At 43.0% G+C, this 25,265-nt stretch overlaps 1 protein-coding gene across 1 annotated transcript in view; it reads left to right on the top strand.

The window, feature by feature from the left end:
- Nucleotides 1-5,988, top strand: part of YTHDF2 (YTH N6-methyladenosine RNA binding protein F2) — a 31,524-nt gene extending 25,536 nt beyond the window's left edge. The window contains exon 5 of the mRNA XM_082440291.1: nucleotides 5,140-5,988. Coding sequence (XP_082296417.1) covers nucleotides 5,140-5,163 — 24 coding nt within the window. The 3' untranslated portion in view covers nucleotides 5,164-5,988. The remainder of the gene's footprint in view (nucleotides 1-5,139) is intronic.
- Nucleotides 5,989-25,265: the final 19,277 nt, after the last annotated feature.

Genomic DNA, 25,265 nt, shown 5'->3' with positions numbered 1-25,265 from the left:
CTTTGATCACTTATTTAAGGTATTCACCTGGTTCTCCACTTAAAGGTACTATTTTCCTTTTAATAAGTGGGAAAATAGTTTGAGACTCTATAAATATCTTGTTCCTCATCAAATTTTCACTCTTTAGATTTAGCACCCATTGCCAGTTCTTGCCCAATTAAGATATTACTGTGATAGTTGTTTACTTATCATTAAGGCTGTGTAATGCTCAGATTGGGCGGTGGCAGGCCCTTCAAGCAGGATCCTCTGATTCATTCCCGTTTTCAACCATTTTTTTTTTTTTTTTTTGGCTGTGCTGCGTGGCTTTTGGGATCTTAGTTCCCTGACCAGGGGTTGAACTTGTGCCCCCTGCAGTGGAAGCTCAGAGTCCTAACCACTGGACCTCTGGGGAATTCCCCCAAGTGTTTTTTTTTGTTTGGTTTTTATTTTTTTTAATATTTATTTATTTGGTTGTGCTGGGTCTTAGTTTCGGCACGTGGGCTCCTTAGTTGCAGCTCGCTGGCTCCTTAGTTGAGGCTTGTGGGTTCCTTAGTTGTGACATGCAGTTCTTGACCAGGGATCGAACCTGGGCCCCTTGCATTGGGAGCGTAGAGTCTTATCCACTGCATCACCAGGGAAGTCCCTTTTTTTTTTCTTTTTTTTAATAAAAATGTTTAAAATAGTATTTAAAATCCTGTGAATCGTTTACAGTTTTATTATTGGTGCCAAATTCATTTTACTTTTCAAGATGGTATGATGTGAATGCTTAAGTATCTTTATAATCTCTGAGAAGATGGATATTATCTTTATTATTTGTAAATATATAAGCTTATTTTATGTGCACACATCAAAATTGTATCTGGAAATAGAAGAGCAATTTAATCAGCTTGCTGAATTGTATCAACGTGTTATTTTCTTGATGTTGATAAGGAGATTAAGGCAGCTAATGCCATTTGTTGTTTGCATGTAATTTCCATAATTTAAAGTAAGCTTCTGTCACACAGGTTTACATTAGGACACAGGTGGTATTTGCCCTCTTGGTATAATTGTGTAGCTAAGATTCAGGAATAGTTTTTTTTTTTTTAATGAATTTATTTAATTTTTGGCTGCATTGGGTCTTCGCTGCTGCGCGCAGGCTTTCTCTAGTTGCTTCGAGCGGGGTCTACTCTTCGTTGTGGTGCACGGGCTTCTCATTGCGGTGGCTTCTCTTGTTGCGGAGCACGGGCTAGGCGCACGGGCTTCGGTAGTTGTGGCTGGGGGACTCTATAGCGCAGGCTCAGTAGCCGTGGTGCACCAGCTTAGTTGCTCTGCGGCATGTGGGATCTTCCCGGACCAGGGCTTGAACCTGTGTCCCCTGCATTGGCAGGCGGATTCTTAACCACTGCACCACCAGGGAAGCCCCAGGAATAGTTTTATGTTACGTTTGAGGCAAAATTGAACACAGGTGGATTTAGTATCACATTATAGAGGAACAAACTTTGTGTTTAAAAAATGAGATGACTTAATAAGTGCAATTTCACAGTGCTATTTTGAATTTCTTTTGACTAAATATTTTAAATGCTGTTTTTAAGCATCGTGATGAACTTACAAGTGTGTGTTTGTTTGTTTGTTTTGCCGAGCTGCGCGGCATGTGGGGAACTAAGGTCCCCTGACCAGGAATAGAACCAGTGCCCCCCTGCAGTGGAAGCGTGGAGCCCTAACCACCAGACCGCCAGGGAATTCCCATAAGTGTGTTTCTTAGGGAAAAATGGATTTGGCAAAGTCTAGGTTTTCTCATTTAATGGTACAATTTGGAGCATGTAAGTTTATTTGTATTCCTGTGATTACATTACATTAAAATGAGATAATAGGCAGACTTTTTTCTCCGTTTTATTTTTTGATGTATTTCAAAGAAATTGTCATTATCAGTATACTTCACCCCTAAACATTTCAGCATGCGTATCATTAACTAGAGCTCAGTATTTGTTTTATGTATTTTTTGAGTTAAATAAAATGCACAAATTTTAAGTGTATATTTGCTGAGTGCTGACAAATGTACCCATCTGTGTAACCCAAACCCCAATCAAGATATAGAACATTACCATCCTAGAAATTTCCACCCCCACCCCACCACAGGCAACTACTGTTCTAATTTTGTCCCCACCGTAGATTCATTTTCCCTGTTATAAAACTTCACAGAATTGGAATCATACAGTGTGTATTCTTTTGTCTGAGGCTTCTTTCATTCATCATAATGTCTTTGAGAACTGCTTCTCTTACAGATCTTCAATTCCTTCCTTCCTTCCATCTGTCCGTCCGTCCGTCTTTGTTGCTGCACACGGGCTTTCTCTAGTATGGCACGCGGGGGCTACTCTTCATTGTGGTGCGCAGGCTTCTCATTTTGGTGGCTTCTCTTGTTGTGGAGCACGGGCTCTAGGCTCGTGAGCTTCAGTAGTTGTGGCGCACGGGCTTAGTTGCTCCGTGGCTTGTGGGATCTTCCCGGTCCAGGGCTCGAACCTGTGTCCCCTGCATTGACAGGCGGATTCCTAACCACTGCTCCACCAGGGAAGCCCTAGATCTTCAATTCTTGAATCCAGAGCAAGGAGGGTGCTCCCAGACCCATAAAAAGCCCAGATCTGTATGTGCTAAAATTGAATAATCTGCAAGACATATTAAGCGAGGGGAAAAAAAGCAAAGTGGAGTGTGTTTTGTATGCTACTTGTGAAAAGAAAAAAAGATGTAATAAGCTTTTATATGCTTAAAATAACTCAGGAAGGACGCAAGAAACTGGTAACAGAAGTTGCCTCTAGGGATTTCTCCCATTTTTATGGAGATATAATTGACATACAGCATTGTTAAAGGTGTACTACAACATAATGATTTGATATATATGTTTATTGAGAAATGCTTACCATAATAAGTTTAGTTAACATCCATCACCATTTTTTTTCTTGTGATGAGAACCAGAATTTTACATAAGAGTCAACTGTAGCCTGTTATCCACTGCTAAACTCATAAATAAGTTTGTGAGTGAGCTTAGCTAAAGAACTGTTCTTTGCTTTCTAGGAGCTTTTTGTTGATTTGGGACTAATTTTATATGAAATGAGTCAATACAATTTGATTTTCAATTGTGGATGCAGATTTAGAAGCACATTGAAAACTGCAGTGGTTGAGGAAGTCTCAGAGAAGGAAAGGGTTTTGAACTGTACCCCAGGGCCAGAAGGCCAGGCATTCTTGGCTTTTAAAAGCATAGGAATGAGATTTAATCAAGAAACACGAAGAAAAGAGTCCATATTTCCTGAAACTAAAGGTAGATGATTAGCAATAGAAGAGAGGTTAGATAAATAGTATCCATCCAAATTAAGAAAGACTGAATGAGGTAGATGAGTTTATGATTGATAGGAGAACCTACTCCTATCACAGCACAGGGGGAACTGTATATTCAGTATCTTGTAATAACCTGCAACGGAAAGGAATCTGAAAAAGAATATGTATATGTATGTATAACTGAATCACTTTGCTGTATACCTGAAACTAACACAACATTGTAAATCAACTATACTTCAATTTAAAAAAAAAAGATTGATATGAGAATCTAGGTGCTTTTGAAAGTTTCATTTTGGTCCATGCCAGAGGGTTTTTGGTTTTTTTTTTAGTTGTGGTTTTCCTATTATAAACAATATATTCATTATCAAAACTTTGGGAGAGTTATAGAAAGGGAGGGTCAGTACTGCAGCCCAGGAACATCAAAACTTTTGAGGTCCCTTTTATGTTGGATTGAATTTCTTTTTCATATTCTTGAATTGAGTTTGATTTCCAGAAACAGTGTGTGGGTGAATTGTTTTATTAAATTAATTTTATAAAGGTTGAAATTTCAAAATGACTTATTTTGAAAATATCCCAGATCCTTGTATGTTGGTGAGTTTATCTCTGAATTCCAGATATGTGAAGTGGGACATCACAAAAAGATAACTGTTCCTTCTGAATAATTTACTGTTTTTATATCCATGGAGTAGTTTAGTGGTAGTAGTCAGTTCATCACAAAGCCTCACTTAACTTTGTTGACTTTTACGTAAATATTTGTAATGACATGGTGTAGGTAAAGAGCCATATAGCCATGGGTTTGAATCTTGGTTCTTAGGTAACCTTGGTCAGGTAACTTTTTTGAGCTTTAGTTTTCTTATCTCTAAAGCAGGAATAGTATAGTCCTTGTAGGGTGGTTATGAAGATCATTATGTACAGTGCCTGCAACATGGAAGCCCATAAGTAGTAGTTGCTGTTCTTTTTTAATAGGAATCATGTTTAACTTCAGAACCATAGTTACCATAAAGTGAATGGGAGCAAATGACTCTACTCATGTAGCTTGATGAATCGAGTCTAAGTTCAGGTCTGTGTGCTTGCTCCTAACCAATTAATGCTTTTGCTTTTTTTGTTTTTGGTTTTGCTTTTAAAAGGCATGTGGATTGAGTCATATTTTTGAAAATCCCAATAAGTGAGGTAGTGTGTGAAATGGAATGCTGTTTAGGGTACATTTAGGAAAGGCTCATAAACAGTGATTCTTAATAAGGAAGGAGCATTTAGATCTATTTCAGGGAAAATGTAAGTATTGCATTCGGTTTTCAAAATCCACTTCTGAGTGGATTTTAAACTCTCCCTTGGGGAAAAGGATGATTTTCTTGCCCGCTGTGGACTAAGAGCTTTCTGTATGTCGACTCATTAATTCTCCCACAGCCCAGAGACATATCCTCACTTTATTTAAAAAAAAGGAAATTAAGGCCTGTGAATATGTTTAAGGCCTTGGGACTGATATGGGATGACTCTAGTACTGTTAGGGCTTATGCTGCTTCCCTGCTGCAGGCCATTGATAGATTTGAGTTACTTAGGCCCATATTTTGGGGGACTGACACGTATTAGCCTAAACCAACTATAATAGGAAAACAAATGTGTTTAGTCAATTAAGAATTTTTAAGTCAAAGAAAAATAATTTTATATTAATTGGGGTGCTTGAGTGCAAGTACTTTGGTTTAAAATATAAGAAGTAAAAGTCAGTTTTTATTTGTGGGGAATATTCTATTTAGCACAAATAATTAAATTTCTGTTGAGTTATTCTATGAAGTTTTAATTCTTAAACATGTTCCGATAAGTTTTAACTAACCATTTCAATTTTTTTTTAACTTATAGGAACGTCAAGGTCGTGGGAAATAAGAGGCAGTTCTGCACAGACTGCAGCAACGGTTGCATCTGCATATCCTAAGAGGAAAAAAATTGACCTTCAAGAGAATTAGGACTTTTTTCTTAATTTCATTGACTTCAGAGACGATTGCAGACTTGCAGTTTAAGTATTGGAATTTCACAAAAGACATAGGACTTAACTGGAAAATGAAAAAAAAAAGAAAAAGAAAAAACTAAACAAAAAATCCCTCTAGGTAGTTTAGGTGAAAAATGTCCCTTTTATTTTGGCTTTGGTTGTGATTTCAGAGCATAATGCTTTGTTTTTTTGTCTTTTTACTATGTTTTTCGGATTTTAAAGTCCGTAAGTGCATACAGTTTTCTCTAATTTTTAAACCCTTTCCTCCCCCCATTTTGACATTTGCACTTGGAGAACACTTGAGTTTTGAAGGTTTTGGGCATCCACCCCAGAAAGTGGGAATTTGTTTTTTCCCTTCCGAACTGGAAGAACATTTTTATGAAGAATTTTTGTCTTGGAGAATTTAACAGTGTTACCCAAGGTTGTGTCTTTAAGGGTGGTTCATTTTCTCTGACCCTTTGTTATTCAAAGTAAAATACTAGGAGTCCTAAGAAATGTTCTGTTCTTGTACATTATACTGATTAAGTCAGGATTAATTTGATTTCAAAGCTAAGAACAGTGGTAAAAACTTGTTTACAGAAATGCATTTTGGAAGAGAAAAATATTGTAAAATGTGTAGTGAATGTTTCTTCAGTTTCTTGTTCAGCCAATGAGGAAAGGGCATTGCCTTTCTTTTTACCATTAATCACTTCTCAATAAACATGAGATCCTGTTGAGCATCACTTCTAGTACCATTTATTAGTATTATTTGAATCTGCTATATTTTATGAAAGCTTTGGAGTATAAGGAGTTTAAAGAGCTGAGACAGCAACCATTTTTAGAAAGTTCACTGAGATGGAATAGTTCAGGCTTGCTTTTGTACCCAGGGTTGGATAACCATGACCTCTGCAAAGGAAGGTGGGCCAATATTCATAATGCTTTATTTCTGGATATTTCCCTGAGAAGGTAGAGCCACTGCTATGCTAAATTGTTCAACAAATATTTGATTGTGAGTGCTTATTAGGTGCCAGGCACTGTGCTAATAACCTTGAGGAAACCTGGCCACATATCTTACGTGCAGAGTAGGTAGAGCCCAGTATCAAGGTTTTAAGTGTTTAATCTGAAATATGACTTATTTAGGCAGGATTCCATGTGGTCCAAGAATAAGAAATTCCAATGGGCTTGAATCTTTGTGAACCATATAACCATAATGGTAATTGATTCATCCTTGTTTATTTCCTAAGGTTTGGAGCTTCTCTGCCTTAAAGATTTTTAGCCCTTAAGATGTCCCAATTTTGGAGATTTAGTTAAATGTGTAAAAACTTCTGTAGTAAGAAAGGGTTCTGAAAATGGATTATAATACTGTTGGACCCTGTTTTGTCCACAGATTACTTATTCATCCTATTCTACACAGCCCAGGCTACTAAATCAAGGGTGCGATAAAATAAATAAATGTTGATTTTGTAATTAGCATTATTGTTGACACTTTGAGTTGAGAACTTTTCTCTGCCTATCTGAGGCACCCACCGCACAATATACCTAGATATTCCTATTTGCTAAGCTTTTTGAAGTATATTCCCCCCAAACTGGGGAGTCCTTTGTGCTTTCATCGGTTTGAAGATGCCCAATTTTGAATTGGAAATGTAGCATTTATTGCTTTCAATTTTAGCTGAAACTTCTGTGACTTCTACAGGACTCCCATGGGCTTAATGGAGGTTTAGTATTTCACCTTTGAAAGAGAAAAGATATCTGGAGAAAAGCAAATTCAAAATCAGTTTTACCTAGATTTTCCTACCTTGTATTCAAGTTGGATATGAGATTATTCAATATGTTTTTTGCAGTTTGAAATGTTAGTGCCTCAGTATTTAAGCCAGTCCTTCCCAGTCTTTATTTTTACATCGCATAGAAAATACTGGTATGGCTTTGAGGACAAGCTGAAAGGAATTTGGAGCCCTTAACAAGGCTGCTCACCCAGCTGTCCCTGAGTGAGTGTTGAGGGAGGCAGGGTGTTGAATTTGTGTATTTTTTAAAAAACCATATTGGCCTTGTAATGTAGTATAAAAAATTAGATTATATTCACTCTTAAAGAGTTGGTCCAGAAGTTGGTTTGGTGAAGATCCCAAAATGCAACTCAACTAGTTTTCTTATTTGCTAACAACAACTTTGCCCGTGGAAATTGTTGACTTTTGACTATTTGCCCTTAATGCTTTGTTCTGTCATTTGTGAATGTAAGACTTTGGGTAGCCATGCTTGTTTACTGCTCTCCTTTATTGAATATGAGGGGAAACTGAACAATCTCACAACGTGCCATCAGTGTTAAATTCAAAGCATTTTTTAAGCCTTTAATATCAACAAAATGTATAAGTCTCATATTCACTGGATTTAATCTTAGTTACACTTGATTGGCTACCTGCCCCCAACATGTTCCATTTAAAAAAAAACTTATTTTGCAGAAATGGTGTGAAGAGTTCTCATACACCCTTCACTCAGCTTCCCCCAAATGTTAACATTTTACATACCATGGAATGGTTTTCAAAAACAGTAAATATTGATACAGTACTGTTAACTAGTCTATAGACCATATTTGGATTGTGCCGGTTGTTCAAGGCGTGTCTCTTTTCTAGCTCAGCATCCAGTCCAGGATCCCACAGTATGGTTAGTTGTCTCTAGTCTGTAGACTGCAAGTTCTTCAGTCTTCATCTTTTATGATTTTGACACTTTTGGAGAGTACTGACCAGTTGTTTATGGAGTGCCCCTCGAGTTGAATTTGTCTAATACTTTCTCACTATTAGATTGAAATTATTTTTTTGTAAGAATACTGCAAAAATCATATGCCCTTCTTAGTGCATTATATCAGGGTACATGATGTCCATATGTATTATTACTGGTGATGTTAACTTTGATCACGTTAAGGTAGTATTTGCTGTATTTCTCCACTGTAAAGTTATTGTTTCCCTTTGTAATGAATAAGTAACTTGTGGAGGGATATAATTTTAAACTATCAATCTTTGGTTCACTAATTTTGACGTCTTTGAATTGTTATTCCCCGGAACAGGTACTGCTGTGGCGTTTGCCTGATGTTAATTCATTATGTCTATTATTTCTTCTACATTGATACTAGTTAGAATTCTGCTATAAGGAGGAGCTGTCCCTTCTCCCCATTTTATTTATTCAGTGATATCAGTATGGACTCAGTATTTTATTTCATAGGTCAATGCTATCATTTAATTTCTTGCTCACATTGTCCCAGCTTTGGCCATTGGGACCTCCTTTAAGTTGGCTCCTGTGTCTTTTTGACATGCCCCCAATTTTTGGAGCCCTTCTATAAGATGTTCTTGGCTAGTCTTGTATTTTCAGTGCACCAGCCCCATTTTTCCAAAGGAACAAAGGTTCCTTTTATTGGAGAATATTTAGAGACCAATCGTTGATTTTTTTTTTAAAGCAGCATTTTAAATTGCAACAGATTATTAAAGTGGAGTTTTTATTACTCCTGTAGGTGAAGAATTATTTAGCCTAATCAAAACACCTAACTACTTCATCTCTTCCTCCACTTTTGTAGAGCTTTTATACCAGTCTTCTCGAGTTGTGGAGAGGGCTTTTCACCTGGCATAATACTTCACCTAGAGTGAGGTCCAATGATTGTAGGTTGGTTTGCACCCTTCCGTAATTTCTATCTTTAGCCTTGTAAATAGAGACTGAAAATGTTGGGAAGTCCTAGTTTCCAACCCATCTAAACTGTTTTAGGGGTTCAGAGCTTTTTCTACCTGTGAAAAAATAAATGGTCATATACTGAAGTTTTCTGTTTTTCATGAGGGAGCAGATAGCACTTGAATATTGCCGCTTTTATTTGAAAAACATTTTTTTTTGGAAAAGTAATCTTGTGTCATGAATGTAGGACCCTTCCCTCCAAAAATGAAAGAGTAAAAGTGTCCCTAGGATTCAGATATGATAAAGCCAGTTTACAATCATTTTTGTTTTTTGCCTTGGGTAGTATTGCTACTTAGGACTGTATCACTCACTGCTAGTGGTGTCTGGGCAGCTGGTGGAACTCCTTACCCCTGAGAAGCCATTCTTTGAAACTATTTGAGCTGCAGGGTTTTTTGCACGTGGAAAGCTGACATGGCTGTGGGGTAAGCCATCCATAGCGAGACTAAGTGGGTTGGAGAAGGTCCCACAAACCTGCTTCCAGGTTTCCTGGTCTGGCTCTGTAGCCCCGCCTACTGTAGAGTTTAGGGCAGCCCCGCCTGCCCTGCTCCGTCCAGCCGCTGGGCTCGGTGACTGGACGTGATGGTGACTGGACGGCGCTAGCACGTCGGCGGCCATGCATAGCGGCCACTGCATCGTGACCCGCAGGGAGGCAAACCTCTGTCCTGCTAACCTGATTCCATACTCCCGCGACCCCGCCAACTCTAGCCCTCTGCAGCCTGGGGGGCCGCTCAGCATACCCATTCGTTTTGTGTGCTTTTCCCCTGCCCTATTTTACCGCGAGAAATGTGGGTTTAAGACGGTGTCGCCATTGCCTTTGCACGTGCGCAAAAGCCTCTCAGTGCCAAACCCTTTACCTTCATAGGTGAGCTAGGTCTCCTAAGGGACGGGGAACTGGAATTTCACGCTATCCTGCTCGCAGGGCAAAGATGACATTAGTGCCATGCATGGCTTGTTGCTTGCTTCTACCTTTTAAAATAATGATCGACCGCGTGGCTGGCTGAAGTTTGTAAAACTGTTACTGTGGCCCCACCTGCTGGCCATAGGCAACGTTCACGTGCTCAAAAAAGAAAGTTACTTTGGAGTTGCCTTTTAAGGGGAAGCTCCCTGAAGAAACTCCCAATTTTGCTGCTTTGTCCAGTTTTTCGTGTTAGTGTATTCATCTGCTTTTCCCATCTATTCATTCAGTCTTTATTTTGTGAGCCCCTGTTGGTGCTATTGGGCACTGGGGGAAAGGGAAATGAATAATATTCTTGTCTTCAGAATTTAGTTTAAGGATTACACTATAATACGGTTTAGAGTTGGGGAAATACACACAGGGTAGGAAGAGAAGAGGGGCATCTACCCAGCAGATTGCTATTTCAATATTGGATCTTCCTTCCTAGCTTTTTCTTACTCAGTGGAAACCACGAGCTCCTTGCCTCTTTATCTTCCTTTGCAGTTTCCGCTCTCACTCCTAGGTACTCTGCTCCATCATTGAGATGTCTGATTGGGCAAGTCAGGGAATTACTCTGTGCACATACTTCCTCATTGGAAAGAGGAAATGACCTCTGAAGCCACTTGATGTATGATTTTTGCAGGGATTTAAATTCATTTTAACTACTAGTGCTTTTCTAATTAAAACAAAACAACCAGTCCAGACGGTTACATATAGAATAAAAAAATATATATATCTTGGTATAACACTGCTATCTATCCTTCTAAACCTTTTAAAAAATTGCTTTATGATACATGTAAATTCAGTATATAGTATATAGCATGTGTGTATTCCTGAATGTAACCCATATAATTTTAAGTTATTTTACAAAAATGGAATAATACAAGACCATCTACAGTGTCCCCTCCTCCCCCCATCACAATTCCATGAATTTCTATTTTGGTCTGTTTGAGAAGGACCCAGGTCTTCTCTAACAACTTAATATGGCTGGCCTTCTAGGATCCTGGAGTGAGCAGTACCCCAAGGGCCTAGGTCTCTGTCATCAACAGCTACCTGGCAGAACCCTGACCGTTTCATCTTGTTCTTCTTAAGCACTGGGACCCAAACTTTTCCAGACTTCTGTTTCCCCAAAGCCTTTCAACGTGAAGAGTTAGGCACTCTGTTTTAGAGGCATGTCATTCCAAATCAAGGCATTTTGCTGCAGAAGTATAGGACATGTCCTGGGCGTGCGGGAAGAGTAAGCTGGCCAGGAGTGGATAGGGCGCGCTGCTAAATGCCAGGCAGAATTCTAGGCACCGCGGCGATAGCAGAAAGCTAAGAGCTCCTGCCTTCAATGGGACTTCAATTCTGGTGGAGAGACAGACACATTTGTCAGGTGTGATGAGTACTATAGAGAAAAGTAACACAAGATAAATGAGGCTGGAAGAGTCACGCTAACAAATTCAGAGAGGTGAGTGATGAAGACAAGCTGGGTAAGGCTTTGAGAGGGAAGCACTCACTTTTGAGAAAAGTGTATTATCACCTTTTCATTTTACTTCACCATACCGCACCTCTCTTCTTTCCCAGATTAAATCCATGGTCCATCATAATCCCCCTCCCACCTTGTCTTCACCATCATCCCCTTGCCCCTTTCTCTTGCTTCATCTATTTTAATTGACAAACCACAATCCTGGTTACATATAACTCTGTACCTACCCGCACCTCTGCAGTATAGAGTGGTTGGAGAACACATTCAACCAGTGTCTTAAATTCATGATCAGCAACCTCAGGAGGGGGGTCATCAACATTTGCCCCGTTTGTTCACTTTCCTCCTCACAAGACAACCATTTCATACCTTCTTCCTTTCCTCAAACCTCCAACACCTCGTATTCCACCTTTACTCTCGATGACTTTACTTGACTGAGAAAAAATAAAGCAATCAGAACGAGACATCACCTATTCCTTCCACTACATCTACTTACCTCACATAATTGTAGATCGATGTTTCTTAAAGCCTGGTCTCTGGGCCAGCCGTATCAGTACCACCGGAGAACTTGTCAGAAATGCAAATTCTTGGATCCCACTTAAGCCCTACTGAACCAAATTCTGAGGGTGGGGTCCAGCAATCTGTGCTTTTTAATAAGAGCTCCAGGTGATTCTGATGAAGCTTAGTTTGCGAACTAATGCCCTTGGGACTATGCATGTTTCTGTCTAGAAAGAGTCCCTTCATTTGTGCACCAGACCTTAGTCTCTCAGCAACTCAGGAACATGGCTCCATCAAATCTCCCTCTTCCACATCCCAATTTTACCTCTATTGGATCATTCCCATCAGCGTAAAAATGTGCCGCTGTTTCTCCCATTTCTTCCTTCAGTTACCACCCATTTCTCTATTCCTCTTTGCAGCAAGACCCCAAAGAGGAAGCTGTTACTCCCTGGCTGCATTTCTTCTTCATTCTCTCTAAACCACTCCAATCAGGCTTTCATCCTCTGCATTCCGGTGGAACTGATCTTGTCAAGGTCACTCGTGACCTCACATTGTTAATTCTCAGCCTTTATTTAACCTATAAATGGCATGTAATCTCCTTGATGTACTTTCTTCACTTGGATTCGAGCACAGCATACCTCCTGATTTTCCTCCTATTTTACTGGTTGTTCCTGCGTAGTCTCCTTGGTTGGTTCCTCCTCTGCTTTTTGTCCTCTTGATGCCAGAGTGATCCAGGGCTTAGTCCTCAACCCTCTACACTCACTAAATTTCATCCAGTCCTGTGGCTTTAAACACCATCCATGTGCCAACAACTCCCAAATGTAGAGTCAGTCCAGGTCTGTCTCCTGAACTCTGGTATATTCAGTTGCCAGCTCAGCCTCTCCACTGATGGCTCACCAACATCTCAAACCCAACACTTACAAACCTAAACTCCTTCCTTCCTCATCTGCCCCATCTCATGTAATAAATTCATCTCTCCCATTTCCCAGGCCAAATCCTGAGAGTAATGTTTGACTCCCTATCTCACATCATATTTGGCAGCAAATCTTACTGGTTGACCACTTCTCGCCGTATCTATGGTCAAGTCACCATCCTCTCTCACCTAGATGACTGCACCAATCTCTTAGCTGGTCTCTACTTGCACTTTTGCTTCTTACAGTCAATCCTCCACACAGCAATAAAGGGATCCTGTGAAAATGTACATCAGATCATGTCATTTCTGAGCTCAGACTTTCTCCTGGCTCCCATCTCACTCAGAGTAAAGGCCAGAGCCTTTGACGCCTCACCAATCGTTATGCCATCTGACCCTCCCATTTCCACTTTCACCTCACTGTTCTTATCTGCTCCACTCACCTTGTCCTCCCCGCTACCCTTCAAATGAGCCAGGTTCCTGCCAGAGGGTCTGCACCCTAGCTGGCTCTTCCACCTGGAATACCCTTCCCTCATATGTCTGCAAGGCCCGCTCACCCCTGTTTCAGCAGGGGTTACCTTAACAGTGGTCTCCCCTGACTCACCTATTCCCATTCGTTCTCCCATCTCCTGCGCTGCCTGCCTCCCTTGCTCTGGGAGTAGGCAGCGGTGGACCTGAGATTCCACTCACCGCACATCTGTCTCTCTCTACTCTGAGGTGGGCAGTCAAGAAAGCTAATAAAAAGCTGTCACACAATTTAAAAAAATTGAATGAATCGGCAATTCGTGGTTAACAGAATTTTAAAGATATAGTTTCTATTCTCCAATTCCAACTCCTGCTTCCCTAGAGTGATAGAACACTGACCTGGGAGTCAGAAGCCTTGGATCAATCCTAGGCCTGGCTCTATCACTAAGGAGCTCTGTGACCTGTGGCAAGCAAGTCATTAGGCTTGCTCAGCCCAGGAAGTGAGGGAACTGGGACTAAATGATCTATGAGGTTGACCCTCCAATCCTGTCAACCCTACTTCCAAAATACATCCCAACACTGTCAGTGTTTCTCATCCCCACTGCCACCGCCTCCTCTCCGTGCTGTTTTTATTTCCTGCCTGGGCTACTGCATCAGCCTCCTTTCTATCTCCTCCTTTCACTCTTGTCCTTTAATACACCTTCCACATAGCTGCCTAAGTGAATGTACAAGTATGAATCAGGGCATGCCCATTTCTCTCTTGAGCCCTCCAGCAGCTTCCTGCTGCACTTAGAATCAGCCCTGTGCTCCTTACCCTGGCCTACAGGGCCCCTCGCCATCTGGCTCTGTGCTCCCTCCACCTCATCTGGTTTCATCCACAGTGGTTTCCAACCCCTCAAATATGCCAAGCTCATTCCTGCCTTGGCAGTCCTTTGTTTTGCTTGCACGTTCTTCCTCCTTGTGTTCTCCTGGTGGATTTCCTCTCATTTTTTTAGGACTCAGCTTCAGTGTCATTTCCTGAGTGTGAGCTTCCTTTCCTGATCACCTTATCTAAAGCCAATTCTCCCTTGTTATTTTAAAAGTCAGCTCCCTACTTATTTTCTGTTTTCATCATAACATTTATCACAATGTAACATTATTTTAAACCATACAATATTCACACAATGGAATACCATACAACTGTAAAAAAGATAGAAATCTATGTATTGATATAGAATGATTTCTTAAGATATATTGTTAAGTGAAAAAGATCCCAAGGTGCAGTGCAGAGTGTATAGAATACCACCATCTGTATAATAAGGCTGGGGGGTGGGCAGGGAGAATATATTTGCTTGTATATTCGTATGTTATCTCTGGATGGGTACAGAAGAAACTGATAACATTGCTGGCCTCTATGGAGGGGACTAGGTGGCTAGGGGCAGGAGTGGGGGGCTTTTCACTGTGCACCTTTTTGTATTTTGAATCATATAGTGTACCACCTATTAAAAATAAATAAGTAAATATTAAAAGTTGTGTACTTGCTTTGTTTCCTATCTCCTCAAAGAGAACATAAACATCATGAGAGTGTATACCATGTCCTTTCTTGTTGCCCATTATGTCCTCAGCACTTAACACAATGCCTGGCACCTAATAGTGCTCAATAAGTAATTACGGGATGAATGAATGAAGGCCTCTTCCCGCTCTAACACTGTGATTTTTTTTTTTTTTTAACACTGTGATTCTAATCTTAGGGCTTCAAGAATATAAGACATGATATGGGGATATAGGTATATGTATAGCTGATTCACTTTGTCATAAAGCAGAAAGTAACACACCATTGTAAAGCAATTATACTCCAATAAAGATGTTTAAAAAATAAATTAATTAATTAATTAATTTAAAAAAAAGAGACTCTAGGACTGGCTATTTAGAGGCACCAAAAGAGAATTGTTTTGCAGTGTGGAATACTGTTTTTCTTTGTTGTGTTCAATAAGCTTTAAAAAAAAGAAAGTGAGGGGGAGTGTGTGGCGGGTGAAATATGGAGGACCTGCCTGCCACAAATGTGCTTCCCAAGCGAGAGCCCAAGTGCCAGAAGAGGACAATGTCCTGCTTAGACCATGACCCAATCATGGCCTCTGCGGGTGGCAGCCTGAGGGACAGGTAAAGCAGCCCCCTTTCCTGAGGCCTCAAAACGTTCAGGATCACAGATCCTACCACACTCTAGTTCTAAGATTGTCTTCTTCCCTAGATTGTAAAGTTTTTGACGCCAGGGACTGCATCTGTCTTGCTCACCAGTATACTTAGAGCCTGGCATAGAAGTGACAAAAGAATGAACTGAAAGACAAAATTTGTGTTGAAAGCCCGAAATCAGGAGCTGTCATACCCCATGTAGCCAGGAGGTGGCACCAAAGGAGCATTTCCTGAGATGTAGTTCTGCCCAAGCCTACAGTCTGGGGGGCAGAGCCCTATTTTGACCAGGGGAGCGGGTAGCTGATTTTCGACAAATTTACTAAGCAGCTCTACTAGGCACTAAGGGTTGTAAGAAGAGATATAGCTGGGCCAGCGAGACAGAAGCCTCACACAGAAATCAACACTGTACAGGAAGACAAGTGCTATTCTGACCCTTAGGAGCCCTGAGAAGGGAGGATTAAGTTTGAGTCATTTAGGAAAAGTTCACGGAGGAAGTGACATCTGAACTGGGCCTTGAAAATGAGGAGGATTTATGCAGTTGGAGTACATTCTAGGTAGAGGGAATGGATTCATGGGAAATTGGGAGACTGGTGAATTGCCAAGAATGGCTGGGTTATCCCAGTTCGGTGGGAGATAAAGGGGTAAAGAAAACATTCTGCTCTGAGAGTTTACATTTTTGGTGAAAGGACAAAAGACTTATGGAATTAATGCAACGCATAGCAGCTCAAGAAATAGTCAATGGATTGAGATTTATGTGTCAGGTAAGTAGTAGAGGTTCAATAAGTATGTTGTTGAATGAATGAATCATGGGACTGTGGTGATTTCTTTGCTAAATCACATTTCCTTGCTGATGCTTTAAGACTGTGTTTGCTAAGATTCTTTCCTCCTGTGTCTGAAGCTCTTCACAGACAGCTTTTCTTTCCCTCAAAGACAAGAAAAGCCTGACCCGAAACGGGAAAGGATTGCAATTAACCTGTGAGGTCCCTGGTGTCCAGAGCCTTCCTTATTAGAGGATTCCCAAGTCTTGTCCCTGGAACATAGTCTCCTTCCTTAGGGCTGAGAAAATAGTAATCATCACTTATATTTTTATAGCAGCTGATGTCATCCATCGCATCCATATTGATAAACCCACTGAATTTCAATCCTCATTCTTAATTCAGAGGACTTCTTCTCTCTCGAAGCATTCTCCTTCCTACTTGTGCGACCCCATCCTCTCCAGTTTACCACGTGCCTCTCTCCTCTTCTTGGTTTCTTCTGCCGGCTTCTTCCATTCCTCTCCGTAGCCATTTAAGGTTGAGTTCCAGGCCCTAGCCTCCTTTTGCTTTATCCTCTCCCTGGGTGATCTCATTCTTCCCCGTGGTTTCAACTACCATCTAGATGTCAACCGTCCTCGGAGCTGTCGTCGTAGCTCTCCTCTGAGCTCTAGCCCACACATCCAACAGACCACTTGCCTTTTTCATTTGGATGTTCCTTGGGCATCTTAATCTCAGCATGCATAAAAACTCCTCATCTTCCCCACCTATTCATTCCTCTATCATGGTGACTGGCCGCATCACCCAGCCTGTCGAGTCAGCCAGAAGCCTGTGTGTGTGTGAGTCATCCTTGACTCAAGTCCTGAACATTCTGCCCCCTCACTCTCTCCTGAATCTTTCCACTGCCTTCCATTCACATCACTACCATCACCTCCAGCTGCCCCCTCTGCAGGCCATTCTCTCCTCAGTAGCCAAAGTGACATTTTAAACATGCAAATAAGATCATGCCACGACTCAACATTCTTCAAACCCTCGCAATTCTTTGCTGTCCTTATCGTTGTTGTTTTTCCCCCGTTTCCTTCATATAAAATCCTTGCCCTTTAACCATGACCTTCAAGACCCTGCATGCTCTGGCTGATGCCCACCTCTCAGGCTCCATCTCATGCTGGACTTCCCTCCACTTTACTTCAGCCAGTAGGAATTTCATTTAAGCATTCATTCAATCATTCATTCAGGCAACCAGGTATTTATAGAGTGCCTCACTGGTGCCAGGAGTGGTACTAGGAGACTGGGTGGGAACAAGGTGAATGTCTCTGCCCTCATGACCCCTCCAGAGCTTCCTCTTCCTGCTTCAGGCTCTTTTCACACACTGCTCCCTCTGCCACAACTCTCTCCTCACACTCACATGCTCTGCTCCCCTCAACTACTAACCCTGGCTCATCATTCAGGTCAAAATTAAACATCATTTCCTCTCTGAAGCTCTCCTGGGGCTTGCAGGCTCAGCTAGGACCCCTGTTAATAGACCCCAGGGTTCTGACCTTGCCTTCTTTATGCATGCCTGTTTCCCCTGCTAGACCAGAGGCTCCGTGAGAATAAAAACCAATTCTGCTGTGTTCACCAGTGCCTGGCACTATGCCTGGCTCATGTCATGATCTCAACACATATGAAGGAAAGGCCACGGCCATTTCATTTGGATCTGCTCTTTTATTATTTATTTATTTACTTATTTATTGGCTGTACGGCTTGTGGAATCTTAGTTCCCCAACCAGGGATCAAACCTGAGCCCTTGGCAGTGAGAGTGCGGAGCCCTAACCACTGGACCACTAGGGAATGCCCTGGATCTGCTCTTTTAGAGTATTTGAGGATGACGTCTTAAATGTTCACAGACCGGGCCACCCTAGTTACAGCCTTGCACAATCCAGTCTACCAGGCTCCAATGCTATACTTTAAAAGAGGCCATTGACCCCAACATCACCCTGGTTCAAGAAAGCAAACACCCAGGCTGCACAGAGATTTGCTGCTATAGCGTTTCATGCAGTCAGCTTGTCCTACAGAAAGGCAGTCAGGGGTGTCAGACAAAGAACAAGGGCTTTCCACTGGGATTCTAGCTTCCAGTCTTGGCCACTTGCTAGTTGTGTGAACACGTCATTCAACGTTTCTGCCCCTCAGCTTTCCCACCTGCGGGAAAGATGGGCATAATCATATGTGCATTTCTGGGCTGATGGGAGGAGTTCATGAGCTGTCACAGAGGACCTCCAGGCCATTAATGTCAGCTTCCTTCCTAACCGCGAGGCAGTGCAAGTTAGTGGTTAGCAGTCTGGGTTCTGGGTCAGACAGACCAGGGTCTGAGTCCTGGCTTTGTCACTTCTTAGTAAGCTGAACTTGGGCAAGTCACGTGACATCTCTGAGTCTCAGTGTGCTTACGCGGAAAATGGGGACAAGTCGTACCTGCATCCAGGGTTGTTGTAAGCGCTTATGTGAAGCTCATGTGTGTAAAGGGCTCAGCCTGGTACATCGTAGGTGCTCAATAGATGTGCACAGCATCATGACGGAGATGGTCAAGGGGACAGAGAAAGTGGGTCCGCAGTTCTGATCCTCATTGGTGAGGTCATTTTGGAACTATTTATCGAGCATCTAATTTGTGGAGCGTCCTGTGTGGGGTACAATTTGAAATGGACCCCTCACCCCAAGTCTAGAATCGGACAGAAAACATAAATAAGAAAGCTTTCATGGGACTTCCCTGGGGTCCAGTGGTTAAGACTTCGCCTTCCAGGGACTTCCCTGGTGGTGCAGTTGTTAAGAATCCACCTGCCAATGCAGGGGACGCGGGTTCGATCCCTGGTCTGGGAAGATCCCACATGCAGAGCCCGTGCGCCACAACTACTGAGCCTGCGCTCTGGAGCCCGTGCTCCCCAACAAGAGAAGCCACTGCAATGAGAAGCCCGTGCACTGCAACGAAGTGTAGCCTCTGCTCTCCACAACTAGAGAAAGCCCGCGTGCAGCAACGAAGACCCAACGCAGCCAAAAATAAAATAAATACATACATACATACATACATACATACTAAAAAAAAAAAAAGACTTCGCCTTCCAATGCAGAGGGTGCGGGTTCGATCCCTGGTCGGGGAGCTAAGATCCCACGTGTCTCGTGGCCAAAAAACCAAAACATAAAATGGAAGCATTATTGTAACAAATTCAATAAAGACTTTAAAAATGGTCCACGTCAAAAAAATCTTAAAAAAAAAAGGAAAGCTTTCATGTGCAAAGTGATAAAGGTTATTAAAAAAAAATCGAGACTCAAAAACTTGTTGAATGAAAGAAGCTAGAAGCAAAAGAGTCCATACCACATGATTCTATTTTTGTGAAGTTCTAGAACTGGTGATGGAGAGCAGAAGCATGATTCCCACTGGGGTACTGGCTGGGAAAGGCATGAGGGAGCTTTCTGGAAATGTTCTGTCTTGATCTGGGTAGTGGATGCCTGGGCATATGCAAAATATGTAAAAATTCATCCAGCGGTACACTTAAGATTTGTGGAAATCTCTTTTTTTAAAAAAAAATTTATTTATTTAATTTATTTATTTGGCTGCCCCGGGTCTTAGCTGAGGCACGCGGGCTCTTCGTTGCCATGTGCGGGATCTTCAGTTGAGGCATGCGTAATCTAGTTCCCTGACCAGGGATTGAACCCGGGTCTGCTGCATTGAGAGCGTGGAGTCTTAACCACTGGACCAGCAGGGAAGTCCCAAGATTTGTGGAAATCTTACATACAGTAAACTGTATGTAAATTATATTTTAAAAAATTGCACCAGAGGAGTTTAGAGAAGGGAGTGATTTCTTCCAGCTAAGTGGACAAGGCAGGCTGCATGGCCTGGAGAAGGATCTGCAAGGGGGGAAACGGCCACTTTCTCGGTGGCTCAGTAACAGAGCATCTAAACAAAGCACTTAAATGGAGTCAGGAATCGTCAGTAAGTGGTTTTGGAGATTATATGCTCTCTGTTTACACTGAAAAAAAAAAGTTTGGGATTATATAATTGCAAAAGTCATAGTCAGGGAGGTAATTATCAAGTGTAACACGAGTGTTCTATCTATTTTTGGCCTCATTGCTGGCTCTTCTGGCCCTTCATTCGCTTTGGCTAATGTGATTGAGAGTTGTTTTGCTGGTTCTCTTCTATCAGAGGCGGCTGGATGATGGGAGGGAACAGATAGGGGACCACAGAGGGGAATGATAAATCACATCTCTGTTGGGCTTCCCTGTTCACAAAGCACCTGTGTGCACAGCGTCTCACTTGATGACAGCAATCTAGGAGGGAGGTAGGGTATCAGTCACGGTTATTGATTGCAAGCAACAGAAACCAATTCTGGGCAGCTTCAGCAGAGGACCAGTGTATTGGAAGGTTATCAAATAGCTCACAGAATCAAAGGAAAACTGGAGAACTAGGGTCAGAAAACAGGTGGGAATCAAGGGAGGCTCATTCAAGCCTGTGTATTTGAGGGTGTCTTTGTTTCAGCAGCTTAACTATCACAGTTACATTTGGGAATGATTGAGACAGATTTTCAAGGAAGCGGTAGCGTGGACATGGTAAGTAATTTGACGAGCAGAGAAGGGAGTTTCCAGGAGGGAACCACTGGACGAGCAAAGGCAGGGAAGTAGGAAAGAATGGTGAAGGTGTGCTTGGGGGACCCAGTTTGTTGCAAGGGAGCAGTGAGTTAAAGCTGGGAAGGGAGGTGGAAGCTGTGCCGTGGAGAGCCTTGTGTGTCTGGGAGATGAGCTGGTACTTGAAGCAGCGGACAGTAAGGATCCTTGGAGGTTTTTGAGCAAGGGAACAAGAGTTTCTATTTCCACTTTAGGAAGAATAGCCCAGTACCCACAAGAGGACCGTGTGAAGCAGGGAGCCTGGACCTAGGCCAGTTGACATAGTAAGTAACACTGTCACCTCCACCCAAGAGACAGAGGACGAGGACCCAGAGAGGGCTTTGGTACCTGGGTCACTGGGAACCACGGAGAAGGCAGTTTCAGGAGTGTGGTCAGGCCGGTGTTAGGGACTGAGTGAGTGTGAGGATGTGGGCTTTCAGGCGGATGAGAACACAGGCCCCAAGTCCAAGCTCTCTACCACCTGCTCCAGCCCACCACTGCCTGCGGCTCCTCTGGGCCTCCCAGTTAGGAGGCTAACTTCCCCTGCCTCAGAGCTGAGTCCTTCTGCATTTTGCTCTTCCCTTCTTTTCCCCCAGCTTGACAGAGAATCTTTTTTAAAAATTTTTATTTATTTATTTATTTATTTTTGGCTGTGTTGGGTCTTCGTTTCTGTGCGAGGGCTTTCTCTAGTTGCGGCAAGCGGGGGCCACTCCTCATCGCAGTGCGTGGGCCTCTCATTGTCGTGGCCTCTCTTGTTGCGGAGCACAGGCTCCAGACGTGCAGGCTCAGTAGTTGTGGCTCACGGGCCTAGCTGCTCCGCGGCATGCGGGATCCTCCCAGACCAGGGCTCGAACCCGTGTCCCCTGCATTGGCAGGCATACTCTTAACCACTGCACCACCAGGGAAGCCCTTGACAGAGAATCTTAGCATCTGAAGAGACCTTAGACGGACAAGCAGAGGCTTGGGGAGGGGAAGGGATGAGCCAAGACATGGCCAGGAAGAGGCAGAGCCAGTAGTGAAACTCCATCTCCTCTGCCCTGTTCAGGGCCCTGACTAGACACGTCTCTGCTGAGATGCCGTCCCTGACGGAGCCCTGTCATCCGGTTATTTCATAGCCTCGTGGTGGCATGTATTCAGTTTGCATTGCATATTCCGTGGGTGATTTAAAACTCCTCATTTCGTGTGTCTTCCAGTGAGACCCTACAGAGGCCTATTTCCTCGTCCTTGGCATCTCCTCCAGAACAAGTCCAGGACTCTTCATGAGGGGCTCCTGGGCCCTGGGGTTGAGGCCTTCTCTGCCTCTCAAGCTGGGGAGATTGCTGAGCACAGACCCTGCAGCCTTCAGTCTGACCCCCAAAGACAGTGCCCGGTGTGAGACCATTAAACTAGCAGGAGCCCTGACGGAAGGCTTGAGCCGTCCTTCCGCTCCTTGGAAGTCCCTCTAGAGTCCCCTTCACCTTCCAGGGGAAGTCTAGCACTGCCCCCAGGCTGTACAGGCCTGGGATGAAGGAGTGTCCCTCCAGAGTATCCTTAGGAGCCCAGGACACATTTTATGTTAATTCTTCGGCTTGTGATTCCAAGACCATGTGAGTAGTGTAAAGTCAAACTATAAACATGAGTTTGGGGAATTCCCTGGTGGTCTAGTGGTTAGGACTCCGCGCGTTCACTGCCGAGGGCCCAGGTTCAATCCCTGGTTGGGGAACTAAGATCCCACAAGTCATGTGGCACGTCCCAAAAAAACCAAAAACCAAACAAACAAACCTGAGCTTGGATTATAAATTCCCAGGGAAATACCCACCTTCCTACTCTAACTCAAGCCAAGACATACACATCTCCTTGTTCCCCTGTGCCCGAGGAGAGATTTTTCCTCATCTCCTCTTCCACCGAGGACGTAGTCCTTGGAGGGTCCTCCTTATCCTGTATCATTAGAACCTGGACCCAGCTACCCCTTGCTATCTCTTAACTCATCTCCCCACCCTGGGAATCTTTTTTTTTTTTTTTCCTAATATTTATTTGGCTGCTCCAGGTCTTAGTTGTGGCACGCAGGATCTTCATTGCGGCATGCATGCTCCTTTAGTTGCAGCATGCAGGATCTAGTTCCCTGACCAGGGATCAAACCTGGGCCCCCTGCATTGGGAACGTGCAGTCTTAACCACTGGACCACCAGGGAAGTCCCCCTACCCTGGGTATCTTCCCCTGCTATTCTTCAACTTCGCCCTGGATGAATCTTAGTAAAGCGTGGCTCTGGTCATGCTCAAGAACCTTCAGTGGCTCCCCATGGATTAGAAATGTAACACATCATTAATTAAGTAGCATTTCAGGCCTCGACAGCAGGGCCTCAACCCACCTTCACGGTCTCATCCCCCGTTACTCCCAGCACAGAGGCCAGCAGGCAGGCAGAGCAGTAACTCAGGGGGCGCCAGGGAAAAGTGCCTGCCACTTGTGGCTGGGCACTTGGGGCCACTTGCCTGGCAAAACGATACCCCCTTCCCACCCTCTGTCACTCACATTCTCCTCAGACTTTGCCCATTTTATTCATAACATAGCAGGGGTGGAAAAAATTGCTATTTTTAAAAAGCTGCCTGAAATGGTAAATTTTATGTTATGTATATTCAACGAGAAAAAAAAAAAGCTGCCAGATTTCATTTCTTCTTGGTGGAAGACTACCTTATTTATTTATTCATTTATTTAACACTTTACCCACATTTACTTTTTGCTTTTAGTGTGCTCACAGAAAATTAGGATACCTTAAGCAGTTTAACAGCAATTTTTGTAAGCAAAGTTACATTCCATCTCTAAGTCAAATTGGTCAAAGCTCCAGTATTTGCAAAACATGACAGACAAGGTGCTACACAAAACCATTGCATCTGAAGATCTTTTCCTTTGTTCTCAAAGATCACTGGAAAAGAAAGCATGGTCTGCTGAAGACTACCTTTTCTGGGACAATATTCCTACTTGGCCTCCCATGGTGCCAAGCAAGTCTCAGGATGAATGGGGAGAGAGAAGCTGAGACCAAAAGGGCTAAATACTTTGCACCAGGAGATAAAGGGTGAGTCTTCTGGCTGGTTGTTTTGTTGTTGCTGTTGTTTGCTTTTGTTTGGTTATAGATGCTGTTCTGGTTCTTTCTCTGGAGGACCCAAGAAATGGGTGTGGGGCACAGTTTGGACACAGAAAAGAAAGGGCAGGGACGGAAGGGCTTAATCTGAGCAGGGAAGGCCCCACTAACGTGGCAGGGGCTGGAGGGGAGGCTGAGGGACCAGAGAGGCATGGCTGAGAAGCCTGAAGATGCCCCTCATTTGAGTTTTCTGGTGGGACATCAGTTTCCAGTTTTCATTGACTGAATTGCAATTTCCTCATGACTTACACAAGCCGTCAGCAAGGCTTGTTAGCGGCACAACTAGCCTGGGGCTGGTGTTGCCTTGCGGGATGAAGGGAAGAACAGAGGCTCTCTCTGGGTGGAGGTGATTGGGAGGGTGGCAGCAGCCTGAAAAAGTGATTACAAGGCAGCCTGGAATGATCAGGAAGAAACCAGAGCAGCTGTGCCGATTACACGGAAACAAGACACGTGACTATGGTTTGGTTTCAGAGAGCCCGGTTTTGATTCCTGGTTGTACCTTACAAGCTGTGTGACCTTGAGCAATTTAACTAACCTCCTTGAGCCTCCATTTTACTCTTTGTTAAATGAGAATAACAGTCCCTACCTCACAGGGCTGTCATGGGGATTAAATGAGATACAGCAGTCCCCCCTCAACCGTGGTTTCATTTTCTGAGGTTTCAGTTACCCACGGTCAATCATGGTCTAAAAATATTAAATGGAAAATTCCAGAAATAAACAATTCATAAGTCGTAAATTGTGCACTGTTTTGAGTTGCATGATGAAATCTCGTGCGGTCCAGCTCCGTCCTACCCGTGAATCATCCCTTTGTCCAGCGCATCCTGCCCGTTACTCACTCAGTAGCTGCCTCGGTTATCAGATTGACTGTCGAGGGTCCCGGTGCTTGTGTTAAGTAACCCTTATTTTACTTAATAACGGCCCCAAAGCTCAAGAGTAGCGACGCTGGCAATTCAGATATGCCAAAGAGAAGACATAAAGTGCTTCTTCTTTTTTTTTTTTTTTTTAAAGTGCTTCTTTTAAGTGAAAGTTGAAAGTTCTAAACTTAAGAAAAAAAAATCATATGCTGAGGTTGCTAAGACCTACAGTAAGAACGAATCTTCTATCCATGAAATTATGAAGAAGGAAAAAGCAATTTGTGCTACTTTTTTAAAATTTTTAAATTTTATTTTATGTATTTATTTGGCTGTGCTGGGTCTTAGTTGCGGCATGCGAACTCTTTTTTTTTTAAAATTTTATTTATTTATTTATGGCTGTGTTGGGTCTTCTTTTCTGTGCAAGGGCTTTCTTCAGCTGCGGCAAGCGGGGGCCACCCTTCATCGCGGTGCGCGGGCCTCTCACCATCGCGGCCTCTCCTGCTGCGGAGCACAGGCTCCAG

This window comes from Balaenoptera physalus (genome assembly GCF_965194825.1).
Source record: "Balaenoptera physalus genome assembly, chromosome: 1".
Classification (NCBI taxonomy): domain Eukaryota; kingdom Metazoa; phylum Chordata; class Mammalia; order Artiodactyla; family Balaenopteridae; genus Balaenoptera; species Balaenoptera physalus.
Note: the sequence above shows the minus strand (reverse complement) of the source record. Positions and strands in the feature narration are given on the sequence as shown.